At 35.5% G+C, this 19,576-nt stretch overlaps 1 protein-coding gene across 5 annotated transcripts in view; it reads left to right on the top strand.

The window, feature by feature from the left end:
* STRN3 (striatin 3) overlaps nt 1-19,576 on the top strand; it is a 58,650-nt gene that overhangs the window by 20,958 nt on the left and 18,116 nt on the right. Inside the window, exons 3-9 of one of the 5 annotated variants that reach the window (XM_074542737.1) lie at nt 4,724-4,797; nt 5,428-5,506; nt 5,785-5,964; nt 6,434-6,566; nt 7,682-7,823; nt 12,996-13,106; nt 19,325-19,465. In XM_074542737.1, coding sequence (XP_074398838.1) covers nt 4,724-4,797; nt 5,428-5,506; nt 5,785-5,964; nt 6,434-6,566; nt 7,682-7,823; nt 12,996-13,106; nt 19,325-19,465 — 860 coding nt within the window. Of the gene's footprint in view, nt 1-4,723; nt 4,798-5,424; nt 5,507-5,784; nt 5,965-6,433; nt 6,567-7,681; nt 7,824-12,995; nt 13,107-19,324; nt 19,466-19,576 lie in introns of all 5 variants that reach the window. The other 4 variants (XM_074542736.1, XM_074542738.1, XM_074542739.1 and 1 more) reach the window with 4 other exon arrangements.

A 19,576-nucleotide genomic window follows, 5' to 3' on the forward strand; every position in this document is an offset into this window, starting at 1 on the left:
ATGAAAGGTATGCAGGGTCTTGGGGTGTAACTAACACCCCATATCAAAGAAACAATATGCTATTATGGCAGATGCAGGTGTCTTGCACGTAAGTAACTTTCTGAAGTTGAAGGAAAAAGATTTGCTTATTTTGGCAGGAATGAACTGTGTGCTCTGTAGGGACTTTCTGCAAATGTACACCATAAAGCAGTGAGAATTGCCCACTTATTGAGATAACTCGGAGGCAATTAATATCACCTGCAGTGTGAAGGCATCCTGTAACAGGATGCACAATTTCAAGTTGAATGGCATTGGTGAAACCTCATTCCTTTCCTTGAAATGAAGCTGCCCTTCTAGTCTTCCCACAAAATTCTGAAATTCATCTGATGGCTAAGAAACAGAAGAATACGAGCAGGAACGTACTATTTGCTTTAGTTCTTGTGGCTATTGGGTGCAATCCTCCACTGTAGCAGGTTTCAAGAGGAAGATCCTGGCATGAGTTTCAGCCATAATTCTCATGAAGATTGCTAGAAGTGGGAATTGAAACTTGAGTTGACTAGTGAATGTGTGGGAGGCAACGAGGAAGCTACAAATGCTCAGTAGTTTGAAGGGATCTAACTATGAAAGTATGATGGATTGAGTAATTGAAAGCAAGCAGGTACTGACTTGCCAGTACATCATCCAAGAATTATGTTATGTTGGTTTCTGGCTTGTTGCACTCAGTATTCAGGATAATGGAAGTTATCTTTTTTGTCATTGTTCCCCTGAAGAATCACAACTAAAGAAAATACTCCAGCTCCGAAGCAAAATGAATTCTGAGAATTTCAGACCTGAAGATTGTTGACAGCAAATCTCAGTGCTGCACCTGATTCCCCTGACCCTTTTTCTTCTTTTCTTGTTGCTCATTCCCTGATGCCATCAAAAAGTTTCATGCAGTTATGAGTCAGGAACAAATTCATTCAGACAACTGTTGTGATTTCTCAGAAAAGCTTATGAGGCAAAACATCAGTGTGTAAGATTAAGTAAAATGCAGTAGTTGTTACAAAGTAGTTTGATATTTCTAGTCTTTATCTCTAAGTATGTGTACTACTGTTTTAGACAAGTAAAATGTTATTATTTTAGTGTCCTTAAATGCTTTGATAGTTTATAATTTTTTAGTAATAAAATCAGGTCCTATGTAGTTACATGCATGGGGTTTCTTGGTTTGTATCTAGTGTGTATTCTTTTATGGTGCTTTGCAGACCCAGGCAGATGTCATTGGCTGTGTGCTCTGAGCCACTCTGAGCTTCGTTAGCATAGTGTTGTGCTTAAATTAATGAGACTTGCTGAAATCATAAAGCTATGGCTCTATTTTGGCTTTGTGGCTTTGGACTGGAGCTAACTTACACCCTTCCAACTGAGTGGTGTGATTCAACAGTTAAATAGCAAGAAGCAGTTAAATCAAGTTAGATGTTGTTTCTTCTGCTCTTTTTTACTCATGGAAACCTAGCCTTAGATAAGTCAGTACTCCAAAGATTGAAACATTGCCCCTTGTAGAATTCAGTTACTCTGTGGTGTGGAGGAGTATTGTCAGTGACTTCACAATGACATTGTAGCTTGTTAGTGGTTTTTAAGATATTTAGTAATGCCCCCATCAGGGAAAGGAATAGATATGCAAATACATAGTTGATTGGAATTTAATAAGGTTAAATTTTTGCTGTGAAATTGAAGTTGTAATTTGAAAGACAACTGGTCTCATTGCATGCAGCAATATTTTCTCTTATTTATAGTGGCTAGTCATTGGTATAATTCTAGATCAGATACATTGTTATCTGTGCTAATGAACAGTTAAAGTAGAATTTTAATTAATGTTTTGAAATTGTAACTCCAAAATGGAACAACTGCTCCTAAATAGTATGTCACAGCTCTAAATTGAAGAAATTTAGGTTGGATTTTCAATTATCATGCTTTATTGGCTTCACTTATGAATTGAATTAAAATTATTTTGTCAACTTTATTTGACTTGAATTATTTTAATTTTAGTTATTTAGGGTTGCTGGGATTTTTTACCCCCCAAATGGACAGTACTTTATAGGGCGTATAAATTGTAGTATGTACTTGTAAAGCCCCAGACTAGCTTGAAAAGTTTCTTAAAGGGGTTTAGGTTTTTTAAATATCCCGAGGCAGGTGCATGATGAAATGTGACAACGTTGTCAGGAGATTAAACAGCAAGGTTTAGAAAATAAGGGCAAATTTTAAACCAAACATTCGCTCAAGAAAAAACATTTCACAAGGGATTGACTTAGCAAACTGTAGCCCGTCCAACTTCAAGTTAACCAGACACGCTTCAGTTGCCTTGAGCCAATAATCATTTTCTCCAGTCTCTCACTGTACGTCTCATATTTGGGAAGCTTGGTGGAACGTTGCCCTGTTACAATGGGACACCAAGTTTTGTCTCTCAGTTTAAAGAGAGCACCTGCGGTACACAGTCTAACTAGTGCAGGGATGAGCTATGAACATACTCATAAATAGTTGAAAAATATTATTCTGTTTAGTTGGCAGTTGGATTCAGGTCACAAAAAGTCTTCAGGAGCTTTACAATTTTTCAGTTACAGTATGATTGCCATGAAATGAGGGATTTTATCTTACTGAAAAGGGTCAATAGTGCCATCTACTGACAGTTTGTTAATGAGACTGCCTAATTGCAACTTGAGCAGAAATTTGTGTAATCTTTAAGAAAATCCTTGCCATCAAATAAATAAGGCACCATTTGAGTACCAGCTTCTACTTTCAATTTGAAAACACTTGCAGTAGTGGCTCAGGGATTGCAGAAGGGTGTTTGGAAATCCTTGATTTTGTCCAGCACGTGTTCCATTATGTGTCTTTGATTGAGAAGTTTCATATTCAAGAATAGTTTTTATGAGTGATGGAAGCTAAGTGTTGTTCAGTTATTCTTAAATCTTTGGTCATATGTTTCCTTTGGAGTGATAACAACTATATTGCTTAGAGGGCTTAATCAAAATATGGCTGCTAATGTTTTTATGGATATTTTTCACTTTGACTCTAGTGCAGAACACCTAGAGCTCTGTACCATGAGATTTTGAGTATTTTTGCAAAGGATCTGGGAGGTAAAAGTCAAACTGTCAAAGATCAGTGATGAAGTTTGAGAATTCCAGTATATAGGCATAGGTAGTTTGGATGAGATTCGTGGTTGTAAAGGGAGCTGAAGACATTTTGATAGGCAACTTGGGTAGAGGATAAGATTTTGAAGGGTTATGTATACTTGCATGGAAATAGTATCACCAAGACCAGTATTTTACAAAGTGATGGTGTTTGGCCAATTGATGGGGGTGGTGGGATGGACACAGACCCCCGTGGAAAGAATGGTCTTAATTAAAGTTGAGGCAGGTGTAAGGGGATACATTTGATAAAACAATAAGCATATTACTCATTTGGCTTTAGCGACAAGCAAAAATAAGCAAGGTAATGCATCTAATCATTACTATATAAGAGAGAGACTAGTGATTGAGGAGGATACATCACCAATTGCCTAAACACTTCACTGTTATCCAGAGTCACAGTCCTTGTGCAGTGAGGACCTGGAGAAGCCTTCCCAGCACCTGGGAAGATCCTATGTGCTATGTGTCTGCTTATAGGTGAGGTCTCAGGTTTGCCCAAAAACAGGTCCAGCTTTTATAGGCCCAAATCAACAAGTCCAAGTGACTTGTTAGACTTTTTTTGCAGAAATAATCTAGTTCTGATGGCATGCTTCCTGACTTGCCAGGGTCAGAGCCCAGGCCATGGCTGGGAGAGTTTTTGCCTAAAATATTCCACTAACAAGTCTCTAGGGATAGTCTGAGAGGATTTCTTCTGCTAACAAGCTCTTAGGGACATTAGTTAGGAGAATCTCTTAATATATCTTACACAAGGTTATACAGATGTCTCTGCAGCAGCCAGTTTGGCATTAAGAACAACTAATATAAATATTTTGATAATCTATTTTTAACTAAAGAATCTTGATGGTATTAATTGCATCATGTTCAGGATTCATCTTATAAGTCAGCTCAGGCCTAGGCCTGCTGTTCAGGCCTTGGCATATCAGATGGAGAAGGAGAGATTAGGGTTAGTTTATCAGAGATCAGAAGATGGGAAGGACTGAGGTGCTTTTGCATAGGAGGACTAAGAAGAAATCAGAAGCTAAGCCTCCTGTCAATGAGGAGGAGAAAATCCAGAAGAGAATACAGGTGGTGAGAGAAACAATCAGTGTAACATGGCTCTTCTGAGGGATAGGTATCATAAGCAAAGACTCAGCAGGAGACAAATTGAAGCGGAAATCAAAAGGAGCAGATAGGCAGGAACCCCAAATCAGTTCATTCATTGTAGTGTGATTGGCTGCCTATGACAGTGGTACAACTGGAAAAATTATTTCTTCTAAGTTCTTGAACCTGCTGGTTCTCTTATTAAAAATACACAGGAAAGGTTCTTTTATTAGATGATACACAGGAAAAACCCCACATTCTTGGAGAACACACTAAACTCTTGTCTGTAAGTTACTTGATAATTGTGAGTAATTGCCAAAATACTGTCTCAAAACTGTGTTCTTAAAAGACTAGAAATAATTGCTTGATGCAAGAATTATCACAACAGTTCTAGCTGGATTTATTGTACTGTGTTGGTATGGTTGCTTTAAATGGGAACGGTAGAATGTTTTGAGTTGTTCAAAGTCTTGTCGACTAATTTGATAAACATCTGCATACTTTTTCAGGGCAAAATATCATAAATTAAAATATGGCACAGAATTGAACCAAGGTGACTTGAAAATGCCAACTTTTGAATCAGGTAACTTTTTTACAATAAAGTTTTGTCTGTTTAATTTATTGCAACTTTCTTCTCTGCACCCCTCTCATAGGTCTGTTATAGGGAATATGTCTAGGGAAGTTATGGAGTAAATGGCATAAATATTTTTTTAACCTGAAAAATCAAAATTAATTGACCTTTTTTATTTGTAGAAGCTGTGAATTTTTTTATCTTAAATCAAGGAAAAGACTCCAAAGAAGAAAAAAATAGGCTATCCTAACTGCTTTTCTGGAGTGCATCTGATTTTGCAGTTGTAAATATCAAGTTGATAATACCAGTTTTGCTCTTCAGAGTATTGCAGATGGAAGAAAGCATTTCTCCTAATAATGCTGGGCTCTTTAATAAGTTGAATTGTGTTTAACTTCTTTTGAAATGTTGGTCTTTGGGCCTGTATTTGTATAATGTGCCTTAAAATTGTGGTCTACAGATTTATATGCCACCCGCTCCCTTTTTCCCTCCCCATTCTGTTTTCCAAGTACCACATTTTGGGTACGTTTATACCCAGTTGAAACTAGAGATCATGATGCATATTTCTGACTTGATGGGAATTTCTGTTTGTGTCTAAGAGCAGTATAAATTAGATGTTAACTATGATGCTGTGTTTTTCAGAAGATACCAAAGATACAGAGGTTCCTGCAGTACCTCAGAATAGCCAATTGACCTGGAAGCAAGGCAGACAGTTACTGCGACAGTAAGTAGCGTTGTTGGATATTGGTGTATTCATACTTTTTCTTGCAGTTTGAGGAGCTCTGTGAAGCATAACTGAGGTGGGCAAATAGTGGTTTGTTCTTCAGGACCTCAGTCCTGAACTTTAAGCAGTACAGAATAATGTTTTCCATGTGAGAGAGATTACAAAGCTTATTTTTCCTTAAATGATACAACAGTGACATTCATTTTTAGCAGAGAATACGGAGTTTCCTTTTTCATCAAATCTACTTTCCTCTTTCTTTCTTCTCTTAACATAACTAGGTATCTTCAGGAAGTAGGTTATACAGATACAATATTGGATGTACGCTCCCAGCGGGTAAGGTCTTTGCTTGGGCTCTCCAATTCAGAACCAAATGGTTCAGTAGAGACAAAGAACTTAGAACAGATCCTGAATGGTGGTGAATCTCCTTCGTCAAAACAAAAGGGACAGGAAATCAAAAGGTAAGTGAAGGGATAAGAAATGCATAAAGCCTGATTTGGTTAGTCATTGATATGTGCTGGTCAGTTCACATTGAACTTTTGGCTAGGGAGCCTGTGAGCACCTGTGAGTGTAGCTGACCACTAACAGTTATGAACTTAAACTGAAATTGATTGTATGTAAGAACATATATGGTTATTACATACATACATGAATGTTATACTAACATGATATACAGGAAAATTGTGTGTTGATGTTAAATTATGTAATGTAATCACTTTGGAGTCATTATTTTAAGGAAGGAGTCTGTTGAATGGTGCTTTTGTAATAAGGGCTTAAGCAGATGTAGCAACTTCTTCATTCAGCGATTTCTTGTTTTGCTGGTTTTTAAGTTATTAAGCTGTCAGGTAGCAATTTTTTTTAATCTGGTTAAGCTTCTAAATCTCTTCAGCAAGTAAAATGGATTCTCTCTTAATGTTCTTATTTTTATAGGAATTCTGGTGATGTTCTTGAAACATTCAATTTCTTAGAAAATGCAGATGATAGTGATGAAGAAGAGGAGAATGACATGATAGAAGATATTGCAGAAGGAAAAGAAAAGCATCGGATAAATAAGAAACACAAAGTAAATTTTTTTTTCTTTTTATAATAGATCTGAAATTCCCTTTCAAAAGGAATTTTTTCTCTAGAGATGACAGAAATATGTAATGTCAAAGTATTTGTTGCACTATTGTTATCAAAGTGGATTATATGCAGATGCTTTACTAATAGATGTGGTGGTTTACTTAATATATTACATTGCAAACTTCAAAGTAACTAAGCAGACTGTTTGCAAATATGAATGCTGCGTTGGATTTTCCTGAATAGTTGGCAGTGTGAGCTTGGCCTGATGCAAGCCTTAAATCTCCCAAACTGATTTGTCAGGAAGGGGTTTTCACCATACCTTGGACTTCTGGTAAAGAGATTATTCAAGCATTAAGTTGAATCCCTTTTTTCTATTTAAAGTCTGGTAATAAGATTATCAAGTAAATCTCTAAGCATATATTAAGATCTTACACTCACTTTTTGACTTTTGACAAAGCTTTTTTAATAGAAAACAAAAGAATAATTTATAGTTATCTTGATAAAAATGGTCTCTTTCTGCAAAAGTAAGAACGTTTTGCAAATAATCTCATGTTGAAAATTTCTTGAACTGAATAATAAAATAAAACTTTTCACTGATGCCTTAGCTTCAGCAGAGAATTTGTTTGTTTTGTTTAGGGTGAAGATATGGTTCATAGAAAGAAATAGTAAAAAGACAGTTTTCTTAAAATATATTCCAAACTTATGCTTAACACCGAAATAGAACTGGAAAGCAAAAAGAAGGAAAGGCTTTTGGACTAGTAGAAAGCATAGTTTGTAAGCTCTCTCTGCAGAGCTATTGATAGGGCAAGAAAATCAACAAAGTTTTCTAATTCTTGTGTTAAATAAAAAAAGTGAAGACTGGGATGTATGGGATTTTTGTTGCTAAAGCTAGTGTCAGTGTTCTTTTTATTTGCTAACATTCAGCAGACTGCACTGTTCTCTTTTTTGTTCTGATAGGCCAACTGAGGTCACAGTTTCTTCTTCTGCATTTTAAATTGGAAAATGTTTTCACCTGCAACAAATTACTCAGTGAGAATAGCCTATATATCTTCTAGCCTAAATGACTAGAAAATCTGTTTATGATTCAAATGCAGGAAAATATTTATCTTCTTGCAGATTGGTAATGAAGGTTTAGCTGCTGACCTTACAGATGACCCTGATACTGAAGAAGCTTTGAAAGAATTTGACTTTCTAGTGACAGCTGAAGATGGTGAGGGAGCTGGAGAAGCTCGAAGTTCAGGAGATGGAACAGAGTGGGGTAAGACACTAATAAAAGCATTTAAATATAAAGGAAAAACTTGTTCATGATACTTCTTAAGAGTTTTGTAATACTTACTAAAATGGTGTGGATGTGTGGATGAATGTGATGATAAAACATTGATGATTGGAAAATTATATATTGTAGGTGAAACTTTCATATATATGTTGTTGTAGGTACAAGTACAATTGTAGTCACATTTCTTTCTGATTTTGTTTCTGATTTCAAAAGTAAGAGGAGAATATTTTCTTTGTTAGGTAAGAAAGGCTAGGATTCTGAATGTTTTTATACCTGGATTATATTTGCTTTCAAATACGGTTTTCTTTTTTTTTTGTATTTGTTTCTTATCAGGACCTTCAAACTTTTGTACCTAAGTTAAATTAATTTCTTTGGTGTACTTAAAAAATGGACCATTCTTTTATTTTTCTGACTGAGATTTTCAGATGTTGTTGCTAATATGGCTTGTATAGTAAAATTAAAAAAAACCCCAAAACCTTTTCTAATAGCCCAACTTTTTATTAGTAACTTGATGGGAAACAAAATATGTTAAGTCAATAATTTCTGCAGCCTGCATGTTGCAAAAGAGGAGATTGAAAGGAGAAAATTTGTATAGGAAAAAGAATAGTGATCCAAGTAATAGATATCTGCCTTTAAATGAGAAATCAACTATGAATGAAGAAAGCCCCAAACTGCCATTAGATTGTGTTGTTTGAGCATTTTATGTGACAATGAACTCATACTTCAATAAACATCCCAATGAGCAAAGAAAATATAAAGATTTACAAAAATTAAGTAATGGCCCATCTTCCAGGAAAATAATACAGTCTTGATTTTGAAGGTAACAAGGATTTGAAAGAATTCTTTCCTAAAAACTAGTATCAAAGGATTAGTCACCTGTATTTTTAAAAGTCAGTTTTATTTCTAGTTGGAAGATGAAGCTGAGCAAGCTGTTACCTTTGGTTTTGGTAATAACTGTCTATTTTTAGTATCATCTTAGTTGCTTGCTGTTGTTCCCTTTTGAAGTTGATGTTATTTAAACAGTTTCTTCATGATCTTTTCATTTAGGCACACAGGCAGATATCTTGGTAAAAGATGTCTCATAGCACCTGAAGCAAGAGTTTTTGACTTTGCTTGCAACATCCCCTCAGATATATAGTGATGTAGAAAGTTGAGGTTCTAGTATCAGTCTTACTATTGTATATAAAAGGCAAGATAGTTTGATATTGTAATTCATGCAGTCAAAGATTTATCCAGACTGCTGAAACCTACTGTTTGAACTGGCTTGTCCATTGCAATTCCAAGTCGCTGTTTCCAAGGATTACTTTCCAGTGTGTTCTATGTCTGGCATTTTCTCAAGTAGTTACCCAGTTTTAAAGTCTGTTTTAAAATTGACCACCATCCTTTTCTTACAGCTGTTTGAATGTTTATTACATTTTCAATGAACCCATAGCACAGTAAGGCAGAGCAGTTTAGGAGTTTGTACACACTTGTGACAGCTGATTTAACTGCAACAATCCCATTGCTACCTAAAAACTTATATCTGAGACAAGAAAGGGGGAAGGAGGAAATAAAACATAAACTTAGTTTCATCTTTCAAAGTGCGTTCTCAGTTTTGTTGTATGAAGACATTTTCTAAGTTTTTTCCATATTTTGTAACTTAATATTTAAATCAGTCAAAGACATGCCTACAAATTTAATAGTAATATTTATTTCACAGTATGTCACTGATTTTAGTACAGATGTTCTTTCCTTAAATGGGCATTTTAAGATACAGTCCATCAGATCTTGGGATTGTGTTACTTTTTAAAGATCACTGTAAATATGACAAGACTTCTCTGTTAACTATCACAAATAACATTTTAAATACTGTCCCACTTAAATGCTTTCTAAAATGAAATAATACAGTGCCTAAACCAATCTATTTTAGTTATTTTAAACTCTATGAAACTTGTTACTTCAAGTATCAGGTCCATCCAGTTAGTTATTTATGTTGAGGGGAAACTTAATTTAAATGAATATGTACTATTACTTCCTAAACAATTGCATCAGTCATGAACTTAAATATTTCAGTTTAAATCCATATTTTTCTTCATAATGTAGGAGTTGCTCTGTTCTGTTTTCATAGTTTTTTCTTTCTTCCTGTTTTTGTTTTCCCGTCATTAGCCTCCGTCTTTCTCTTCTTACCTTTGCAAACATTTAAGCATTCTGAAAAAAAAAGTTAATATTTACTTCTCTAATTAGTAATAATGCTTTTGTTTCGTATCTGGAAAGCATCTGATGTTTAGGCTCTAAATATATTGCCTAGTTTTGCTTTAGTAATATTTACAGTACGTAATTGGAGAGTATTATCTGAAGGTCCAACTTTCAATATCCTAAAATATTTCAGCACCAAATTTGATAGTTACATTTTTGCTGTTGATGACTTCTTCAAACCTGTCACTGAGTGTTTGGAAGTCTGGATTGCTTTTATTTTCTGCTGTATTACAGCTTTTTATGAACACATTATATTTTATGTAAGTGCCTTAACATACTTTGAGTGTTAAATTAATTCCAAACATTGTGATTTAAAGTGTTCTGTCATGGAGCATATTTTACTTAGGAACAGCTTTTCTTCAAAATAGTGAAAGATGAGGAAGTTCAAGCAGTGTTAAATGAAGAGTCAAAGTGATGTGACAAACTTAAAAAAATATGTACAGTTTTAAATGCAAAAAAAATCCTTGTGATTTTAGTATGAAGAAAAAAAAGCATTTATAACTGCAGTTTGCTTAAGCAAACAGCAATTTATATATATTGTTATATATTGTGCTACACATTGCAGATGCCACTTATTACGAGGTCTCTGTATTCTGCTTAAGGTTTCACGTGTTCATCGCTGGATTTCTCTTCCCCACGAAACACAAAAGTTCTCTTTACAGATGTACCCTAAGTCAGAGAATGACTGTGCCCAGAATTCTGGGTGGCAGTGTGTGACTGAAATTCACAGTCTCTTGGGCCATCTTCAAAAAACTTCTAGAAAATAGAGAAATTTAAAGCCAGCCTTTCTCCACTCAGTTGTATAGATCAATGGACATCCAGGGTCCTCTGTGCTGTCCTGTATCGGTTTAGTGCAAGGAAGGCCACTCTTGGGGGCAATGGCAGAGGTCTTCTAGGTACATGGCTCTGTTCTGAAATAGCCTAATATATCAAGGCATGCTGGAGAGAAACACTGCTGGGTTTTCCTAAAAACCTTGTTTGAAATTCATTTCACAGCCTACCCAGTTAATCCGAGTTTGTGTTTTATCTAGTTTTCTATGTGCAGCCTACATTTTTGCAGCCAACAGTGTTGGTTTTGAATATTTATGTCTGCAGGCTTGTGCTTCTTCTGTTGATTGAATGAGCCCAGTTCCTTCAAATTCTTTGTCTTTATATTCAGTGCCCTATTTGTTTTGCACTCTACAGACATTTTCTAAACTTCCAGTGTAGCACACAGACTGAACATGTTACTTTAATTTTGTCATTACCTGCACTGTCCCAGTTTAATGCACTGCACCTTTTAAAATGTACCAAAATGGCATTTTTTAGAATAGCACTACATTGATGTTAGATGTGATCATCTTCTGGTTCTCTTTATTTCCCTAATCCTTCTCTGCAATGCTGCAACCTAGCTGATTATTTTCATTTTATTAATGGTGCTTTGGAATTTTATTGATTAGTTTTAACTAGATTTTAATGGAATTTTCTTTTAATTGAGTTTTAGCGGTTTCAGTTTTTTTCCTCTTTGACTGGGCATGTTCTCTGACTTAGCTTTCTGTGCTTCTTGTGTTTCCTGAGTAATCACTCTTCCTCTCTGTCAGTGCTTAGGCCCAGTGATCAGAAAGACTGAGGTCTTTGTGTTTGCAGTTTGGTAGCTGTAGTTTGGTGTAGGATGTCATTGTTCCCTTCTCATCGCCAGGGCAGCTCAGGGGACTCTGCCATTATGCTCCTGTTTCATGTTTCACTGCCCTTGCCATCTCTGTATTCCACCCCTTTGATCAAGATTGTCATTGAATGATGTCAGATGCATCAGTATCCTAGGGTATCTGTCTGCTCATTCATTGTCATGTTTTGTCATGAAACATGTGCTTGGAATAACTCCTGGGTTTTTTAATTTTAAACGCATGTTACTTCATTTCTGCTGTGTATGACTCCTCTTGTGTACTTTCATGATTATAATGGTTATAACTTCAAAAATGGGTACAATCATATTGTAAATATGATTGGAAGTTGGGAACTGAGGAACTAACTCTTGTGATTTCATGCCTAAAGAGTTTGTGAGTATAAAGTTAAACTGGCACACAAACCAAGTTTGTTTGCTGCCTGATTGTCTACTAGCAAAAGTGCTTCTGCAAATGTTATATTTGCCTTTTCATAGAAACAGGTTTATCTTTTTAGTAATTCTAGGTTTCCAGAAATTACTGAGATGGATAATTTAGAAAAGTAGAGAACTGACTTTTCATAAAGAATAATTAACTCTGAAATATTTGTCAAAAAGAAAAATATATGTCTTCTGAAACTACTGTGGAATGTTGTATTTCGCCTAATTATGATTTAATTTCTGGAATGCAGTGGGATGTCCACCTGTACAAATTACTCTTCTTCATCTTTGTGTGAAAAACTGTATTTATAGACTTGTTTCTCTTGTTATATGTAGGAGCAAGGTTTCTTTCTTGTGCATGTGGAATGAATGCGAAAGGATGCATGGTGGTCTTCATGAATAAACTGGCACTGACTTACTCAGCTTGCATTTTCATGAGAGATATAGCATGAATGCTTTTATTTGCTTATTCAACACTGGCTGAATAATTTCTTAACACTTTCTAAAGATGCAGTAATTGTTTCTAAATACCAATGATTTTTTTTGTGTATTTCGAAGTATCTAACACAAACAGTTACTTATGAAGTTTAATTTGTTTGCTCCTTGGTAACAAATTAACATACAATTTTGAAATATGTAACTGATAATATACAGTGTCTTGGAAAACTGTATTAAATGAAACTTGGTCTTTTATAAACTTAAAACGGAGACTGCACCTTTAAAATAAAGATTTATTAATAACTCTTATTAATGCTCTTATACAGCTATGACAGTAAATCACCAAGAGCTTGCATTGCCAATTGCTGATTTTTTTTCTTTTAATAATATGCTGCATGTAGACAAAGATGACCTGTCCCCAACTGCTGAGGTTTGGGATGTAGACCAGGGACTAATAAGTAAACTGAAGGAACAGTACAAGAAGGAACGAAAGGGGAAGAAAGGGGTAAAGAGTAAGTGCAGATTCTGAATCTTGTAATGCAACACTTTTTTGCCTATTTATATAGAAGACATTTTTTCTCATGAGTTCTGTTTGTTGTTTTGTTTTTGTTTTTTTTTTTGTTAAGCATCATTTTTTGTAATGGGGGCAACCAACTTTAACTTTCTACCTGCTGAATGTGAATATATCAAAACCTTTGACAGGCATTTCATAAATGAGAAATGTTGAAAAGGCAAAAATCCAAGGTTAAAGAGGTGAAGAAAACTAAATGCATAGAAATGTTAGTGTAAAAATAATTAACAGCTTGCATTTTGAGAACATTGCTACTCTAAGAAGTTTTCTGAAAGTTTTTGACTTCATCTGCTCCTTAAAGTATAATACTGTGATACTGTGGTGGGACTGGTGACTGTTGGGCTTTCTCTGGGGTAGTGGTGTGGGGTTTTTTTTCCTTTTTTTTAATATGAACTTGAATCAAGTTCATATTAAAATCAGTTGCTATTTATGGTCTTGTAATTATTTTTACAGCCCCAGGCACAGAGAATTAGGAAATGCTTGTAACGTAAATACAAACTTTTTGGTGGCTTTATTTAGGAGATAATCTTTATTTTATAATGCCCTTCACTTTTCTGTGCATTCACCAACATCTTATTTGATGTGTCTCTATTCTGACCAATTTTCTGACCAGTTGACCTATTTTAACTATGTAGTTTAAACCAAACTTCAGGGTTGAACTCTCTGATAAAAATGCTTTGGAAATTTATGTTATCAACTGTAACTATGAAGTTCTTAATGCATAAAGTGGTATTCAATCTGTCATCATAGATTGGTTTGGTTTGGGAAGGATATTAAAGATCATCTAGTTCCAAACCCCCTGCCATGGGTGAGGATAACCACCAAACCAGGTTGCTCAGAGGCCCATCCAACCTGTCCTTGAACACTTCAGGGATGGAGCACCCATAACTTCTCTGGACTCCTACTCTTACAGTATAGAATTCCTACCTAATATCCAATCTAAACCTACACTTTTAGTTTAAATCCATTCCATACATCTGGAGTCACTGCAGCAGCTCCCTGTCCCTCCTGTGCTGGCCCCCAGAGCTGATGCAGCCCTGCAGGGGCTCTCAGCAGAGCAAAGCAGAGGGGCAGAATCCCCTCCCTGGCCCTGCTGCCCACGCTGCTCTGGATGCAGCCCAGGGCACGTTTGGCTCTCTGGGCTGGCAGTGCCCATGGTGCCTCATGTGCAGCCTCTCAGGCAGCAGCACCCCCAAGTGCCTCTGGGCAGGGCTGCTCTGGGGCTGCTCATGCCCAGCCTGTGCTGAGACTGGGGCTTGCCCCAACCCAGGAGCAGCACCAGCACCTGGTCTTGTTAAACCTCAGGAGGTTCCCATGGACCCCCTCCTGGAGCTTGTCCAGGTCCCTCTGGATGGAATCCCATGTCGCTTTACAGGAGCTCCCATGGTTGGTGTGCTTTTATTTTGGAAGTTGCTTTGCTTTTATTTTTTAACAATTTCTGGAGATAACTAGTAAAAAAATTTTTCCTCAGTTTGAAAAATTGTATGGGTATACGCTAACTAAATTACTTGATAATTAAAATACAACACTGACAACTTCTGCAATTATTAAGATTTCAATTTACTTTGTAACACCTGATGGTTACTGGTCACTTAGTGCATGTTAGTTGTTTTTTCAGCATTTTTGCATGACTTGTACACGCACATAAATATAAAAGTTTTGACAAAGCAAAGATTTTTAGTCTTTGCTTTAATGAGAACCTACAGTAGTCATCTGCATGCTAATCTGTATCAGCATGTAACATGTAAATCAGCAGTTGACATCAAATTTGCATAAAATATATGGTAGCATTAGAAATTTATTTTTAATACCAAAATGAACTTCTTTTATTTGACATTTTCTTACTAAATTCTTTACATTTTAGACATTTTGAACCATAGTAGCTGCAAAGTAACAAAATTTTCTTCATCTAAAGGAATTTTGAAATCTTTGGTTCACAGAAGACAGTATTTAAGAGACAGCTATGTGACAGTGCTGAGAAATGACATAAGTCATTGTTTAGCATTTTAAGTTTGAATTCTCCTTTGGGAAACCCTGAACACATATAGTCTTCAAAGGTGGTTTGTGAGATTCTTGGCTTGTCATATTCATGATAGTTTCTGGTTGAAAATTAGCATCTATATCACTGAGCTAATTGGATGAGAGAACTCCGTACACAGAATAAAAGTATGCATTCAAGGTTGGGCAGATTGATTTAAATACGATTTTGAGACTTTTTCCCTCATCTTTTTAACATTCTGAAATTGAAAATAATGTTGAAGGGCTTTTTAATTCCTGCTGCTCATATCTGATCATTTGGGGACTTCATCCTGAATACATATCTCTTCCTTTGCCCTTCATTGTTTTGACTTCTATCAGAATTTGAGTCCCATCAGAGCTTATCTGCATGGTAATATATATCATCATAAATGTCAAACAAATGTGCATTAAATGTCATCTTTTGCAATACTTTGAAGACAGCATAATAAGACAGACATTCTGATGGGTTCTTTTTTTGGATATGCATCTGTAACTGCCATAATCTGTATTTACACTGTAACATAATGGGGCAGAGACAGCCCTGGTCTCAGGTATGGAAACTTTCATTCCACATGTACACATAAATAAGTGAATAGAAGTACATCTGATTCTATATTTTGATACTTCTCTGTATCAAGAGATACTAGTCTGTATCCTCATGTTTTCTTTTGGGTGGAACATCTTAATTAAGGTCATCTTCTGTGAGCACATACATTTTCATTGAGTAATCTTGTTTGCTGGCGAAAAAGAGGTCCATCCAGGTAGTCACCATGTTATGTGGAACTACTACCTCTTTATAAAAGGATCTTTAAAAATACCTACCAAAACAAAAATCCACCACCTCACAACTTTAATTTCCTTCACAATGTAAGCTGTAAAATAATGCAAAATCTGTTTATTGAAGAGTTCTTGTGTTAAAAAACCCCAGAAGCAGAGAAACAAACCACACCTATCCAGGACTTACCGTGATACATAGATAAAGCGTTAGGTTTGATGTCTACAAAAGCAGATGTCTACTTCTCTTTTCAGTAATATGCTGAATTTAAGGCCTCTTTCTTGCCCAAATTTGTTAAGATCAATTTTGGCAGGTAAGTCAGGGGATGGCTATTTTTCAGATGTAGCCTGTTGCCTTTGCAGGGTATGATAGTGGAGGTGTTGCATATCTCATTTCATTCTGTGAGGTCAGCACAATGTGTTCTCAGTTTGAAAGTTTTCACAGCTTGTGCATATATGTATGTATCAATGTAGACATGAAGATACTTCTACTGTTTTTCTTAAGCTTTTTTGTGTTTTTTAAAAAACTTTCCTGCTCTTTTCCTTCAGATTAATTGTTCTGTACTTACAAAACAGTATCCGTACTGTTCACTTTCCTACCCTTGATTTCTGGAAATTGTATAATAGTTGATAGGACTGAAAAGAGATCTGAATTTCACCATGTTCATTATCATCACCTCTTCTTGACATATAAGAATCTCTGTGTTATATTCAGACTTGGACTAATACATCTTCCACCTAATAAAACTCTGCTTAAGACTTCTCAGACTAAAACTTTTCATCACTGAATATTCAGTTATCTTTTTCACTTTTGATCTCTGAAGAACAGTACACTGAGATGGTACTGTTAACTTTTGCTTCTGTTCATACTAGGTCAGGTTTTTTTTTTTCATCCTTGGCTTTTTTTGAGGGCAAAAGGATCATCCTGTTTTGTTCCTTGACCATAGTTTCTTATGCGGAGGTGACACATTCTTTTCTTTAAAAAATCTCCTTGTAACATTTACTATACTTGAACATGAAGGTACACTTGCACTTACATGAAAGCAGAAACTTGGGCAGTCTTCTGTAGTGGTGGCACAGTCTGGAATGCTGACACATTTTTCAGCACGAAATGCACAGAAGTTATTCAGAACAGCAGCTGCTCCTTTGTAAACTTCTCTCTGTATTGTATGATGTTTGAGGACTTCTGAGGTTATGCCTGAAGGACAAGAAGTGCCCAAACATACCGAAAAACACTAAAAGGCAAGGATATCAGCCCCCCAATTAGTGACAAGCTAAATGAATGGCTGCTTAAAGATTGCAGAGCAGAGGGGCTACTTTTAGTTTCTTCTGAATATGCCTTGAGACAAACTTGTCATGTTCATATGTTTGGCATGAAAGCACCTGGAGAAGATGCTTTCAGTTCAGATAGAGGAAGCATTGATTTGTGGCATTTTGCCTCAATGTGTAGAACCATTCATGCATAGCAACATGGAGAAGATATGCTTTTTCTTCTGGAAAGCAAAGGGTTCATGAAAGTAAACAGTTTAGTGTCCCAGTCATGACATTTATCCTGTCATTTTATTGATTGCTCTGTAATATCTTCAAGAATATATCTACTCTGTCACTGTAGGTGCCTTGCTGATGGCTGACTGTAATAAAGATGAAGACAAGCTTTGTAGTCTGTGTGGTGTAGAGATCTGTCCATTCTAAGAGTGACTTTTCTCATGTGAGATCTCACCTGCTGGCTGCAATATTGAGTACTATACTTCAGAAATGAAAATCTTTCAGTATACAGCCTGTTAAAAAAAGAGTGTTTCATTCTCATTATTATTTTACATTCACTTCATCAGCTGGGATCACAGGTTTCTAGACATTCTTCTACAGGAGAATGAAATGAAACTTAACTGCTCAAGTCATCTGTTTTATGCGGAAAGCCTTTGTAAGCCAGTTTTATTCTCAATTGCTTCTGGGTAGCAGTCTTTGTATATTTAACTAGAATACTGAGTGTTCTGTGAAGGAAAGAAAAAAACACCCAAAGCAGAAAAAACGTAAATATAGGGAGTTTTATTACTTGGCAAAATGAGAATGTATTGCAAATATTAATGAGAATAGTCATACAGCAGCCTTTTAGGGGTTTGTGAGGTATACTTCCTGTAATTCTTCCATAAATACTTTTTGTTGTCTTCCCTCTCTGCAGGGAATTCTCCCATTATCTTTAGAGAATTCTGTTATTCATGGACACTTATTTTTTAACACATTGATTTAAACCAGTAACATCTGAAATGATCAGGTACTTTGTGAAAGAGTACATTGTAGTGTTTAACTGTTTGAATAACAGTTCTGAGTTTGTTAAGTCATCTGTAATCATAGTATTTGCATTTAACTTTTTTGGCAATAAAGGCTTTGGTTTAGTTTCAGTTTCCTCTTTAATAAATGTGAGAAATGTCACTTCAATATAAGAAATTGTTCGCTAATGCTTCCTTTACTAAATGGCCTACAATATCTCTGCTTGCAGTCCCAGGAAGGGCTGTTTTATTGCTTTAAATTTGGTTATGTCTTTCATCATTATGGATTGTTTTCTTTAAAGAGGTTCTCTCACTGAAATACACTTTATAATTGAAGCTTGACTTTTTGATATGGAAGCTATAAAGGTGAAAGCAGGAGTGGATTTAGTAATTTAAAGATATTCTAAATTATACTTTTTGTTTGCTAATGTCTACATATTAATTAAATGTACATATAATTCAGAATGCTTTGTTTCTAGAAGCTTGCTTTTATAATAATTTTAATATAATATACATCTGCAGTTTCATACAGTGGTGGAAGCATTATTCTGCTGTGTTCAACAAACATTTCACACAATTGAAATACCATTCAAAGCAGGGAAAGTTAATTGTTCGTTGCACCCCCATTATGAGTTGTCTGTACTTTTGCTCTCATTTTTAACCTTATTTTTAATTAGCACTCTGTTTTTTAATGTTAAATTGTTTAGTATAGTTAAAGTTGTGTAATATTATTAGAAAATGTTTAAATCATACATTTTTTTGTTTAATAGTGAATGTTCTTTTAGTATTTGGCTTGACTTTCCAGTAGGGCTGTAAGATGATTTTTTTTCTCTCTCCTACAGGAAATTGTAGAATAGCTCTACAGAACACAAAGGAGTTATTCTTTGATTTAGTGAAATTCAATTGTTTGCATGTAGTTTTCAGATTTGGTGTATTAACTCCTGCTTTTGATTTCCAAACTATTACTAAACTAAAGCAAAGCACTATTTATTTTAAGGAGGTCCCATCAGTAATTATTCTTATTTAATGGATTTTTAGACTTCAGTCAAGTCAAGCGGTAGCAATCAAATGAATTTTTGCTGCTGACATTAATTTACAGGAGTCAACAGGACAAAACTTCACGACATGATAGCTGATCTGGGCGATGATGAGATACCCCACATCCCTTCAGGAATCATTAATCAATCTAGGTCACCCTCTTCTAGAATGACTGATCATGAAGGTGCAAGAGCAGAGGAAGGTACAAAAAATTCAGCTACTTACTATATTTCAGGAGATTTCTTTTAGAAAGCACACGCTGTCATTTATTATCCCCTCTGTAAAGCTGAATGCAGTTGCAGATTGCCACACT

This window comes from Zonotrichia albicollis, chromosome 6 (genome assembly GCF_047830755.1).
Source record: "Zonotrichia albicollis isolate bZonAlb1 chromosome 6, bZonAlb1.hap1, whole genome shotgun sequence".
In the NCBI taxonomy this organism is placed as follows: Eukaryota; Metazoa; Chordata; class Aves; order Passeriformes; family Passerellidae; genus Zonotrichia; species Zonotrichia albicollis.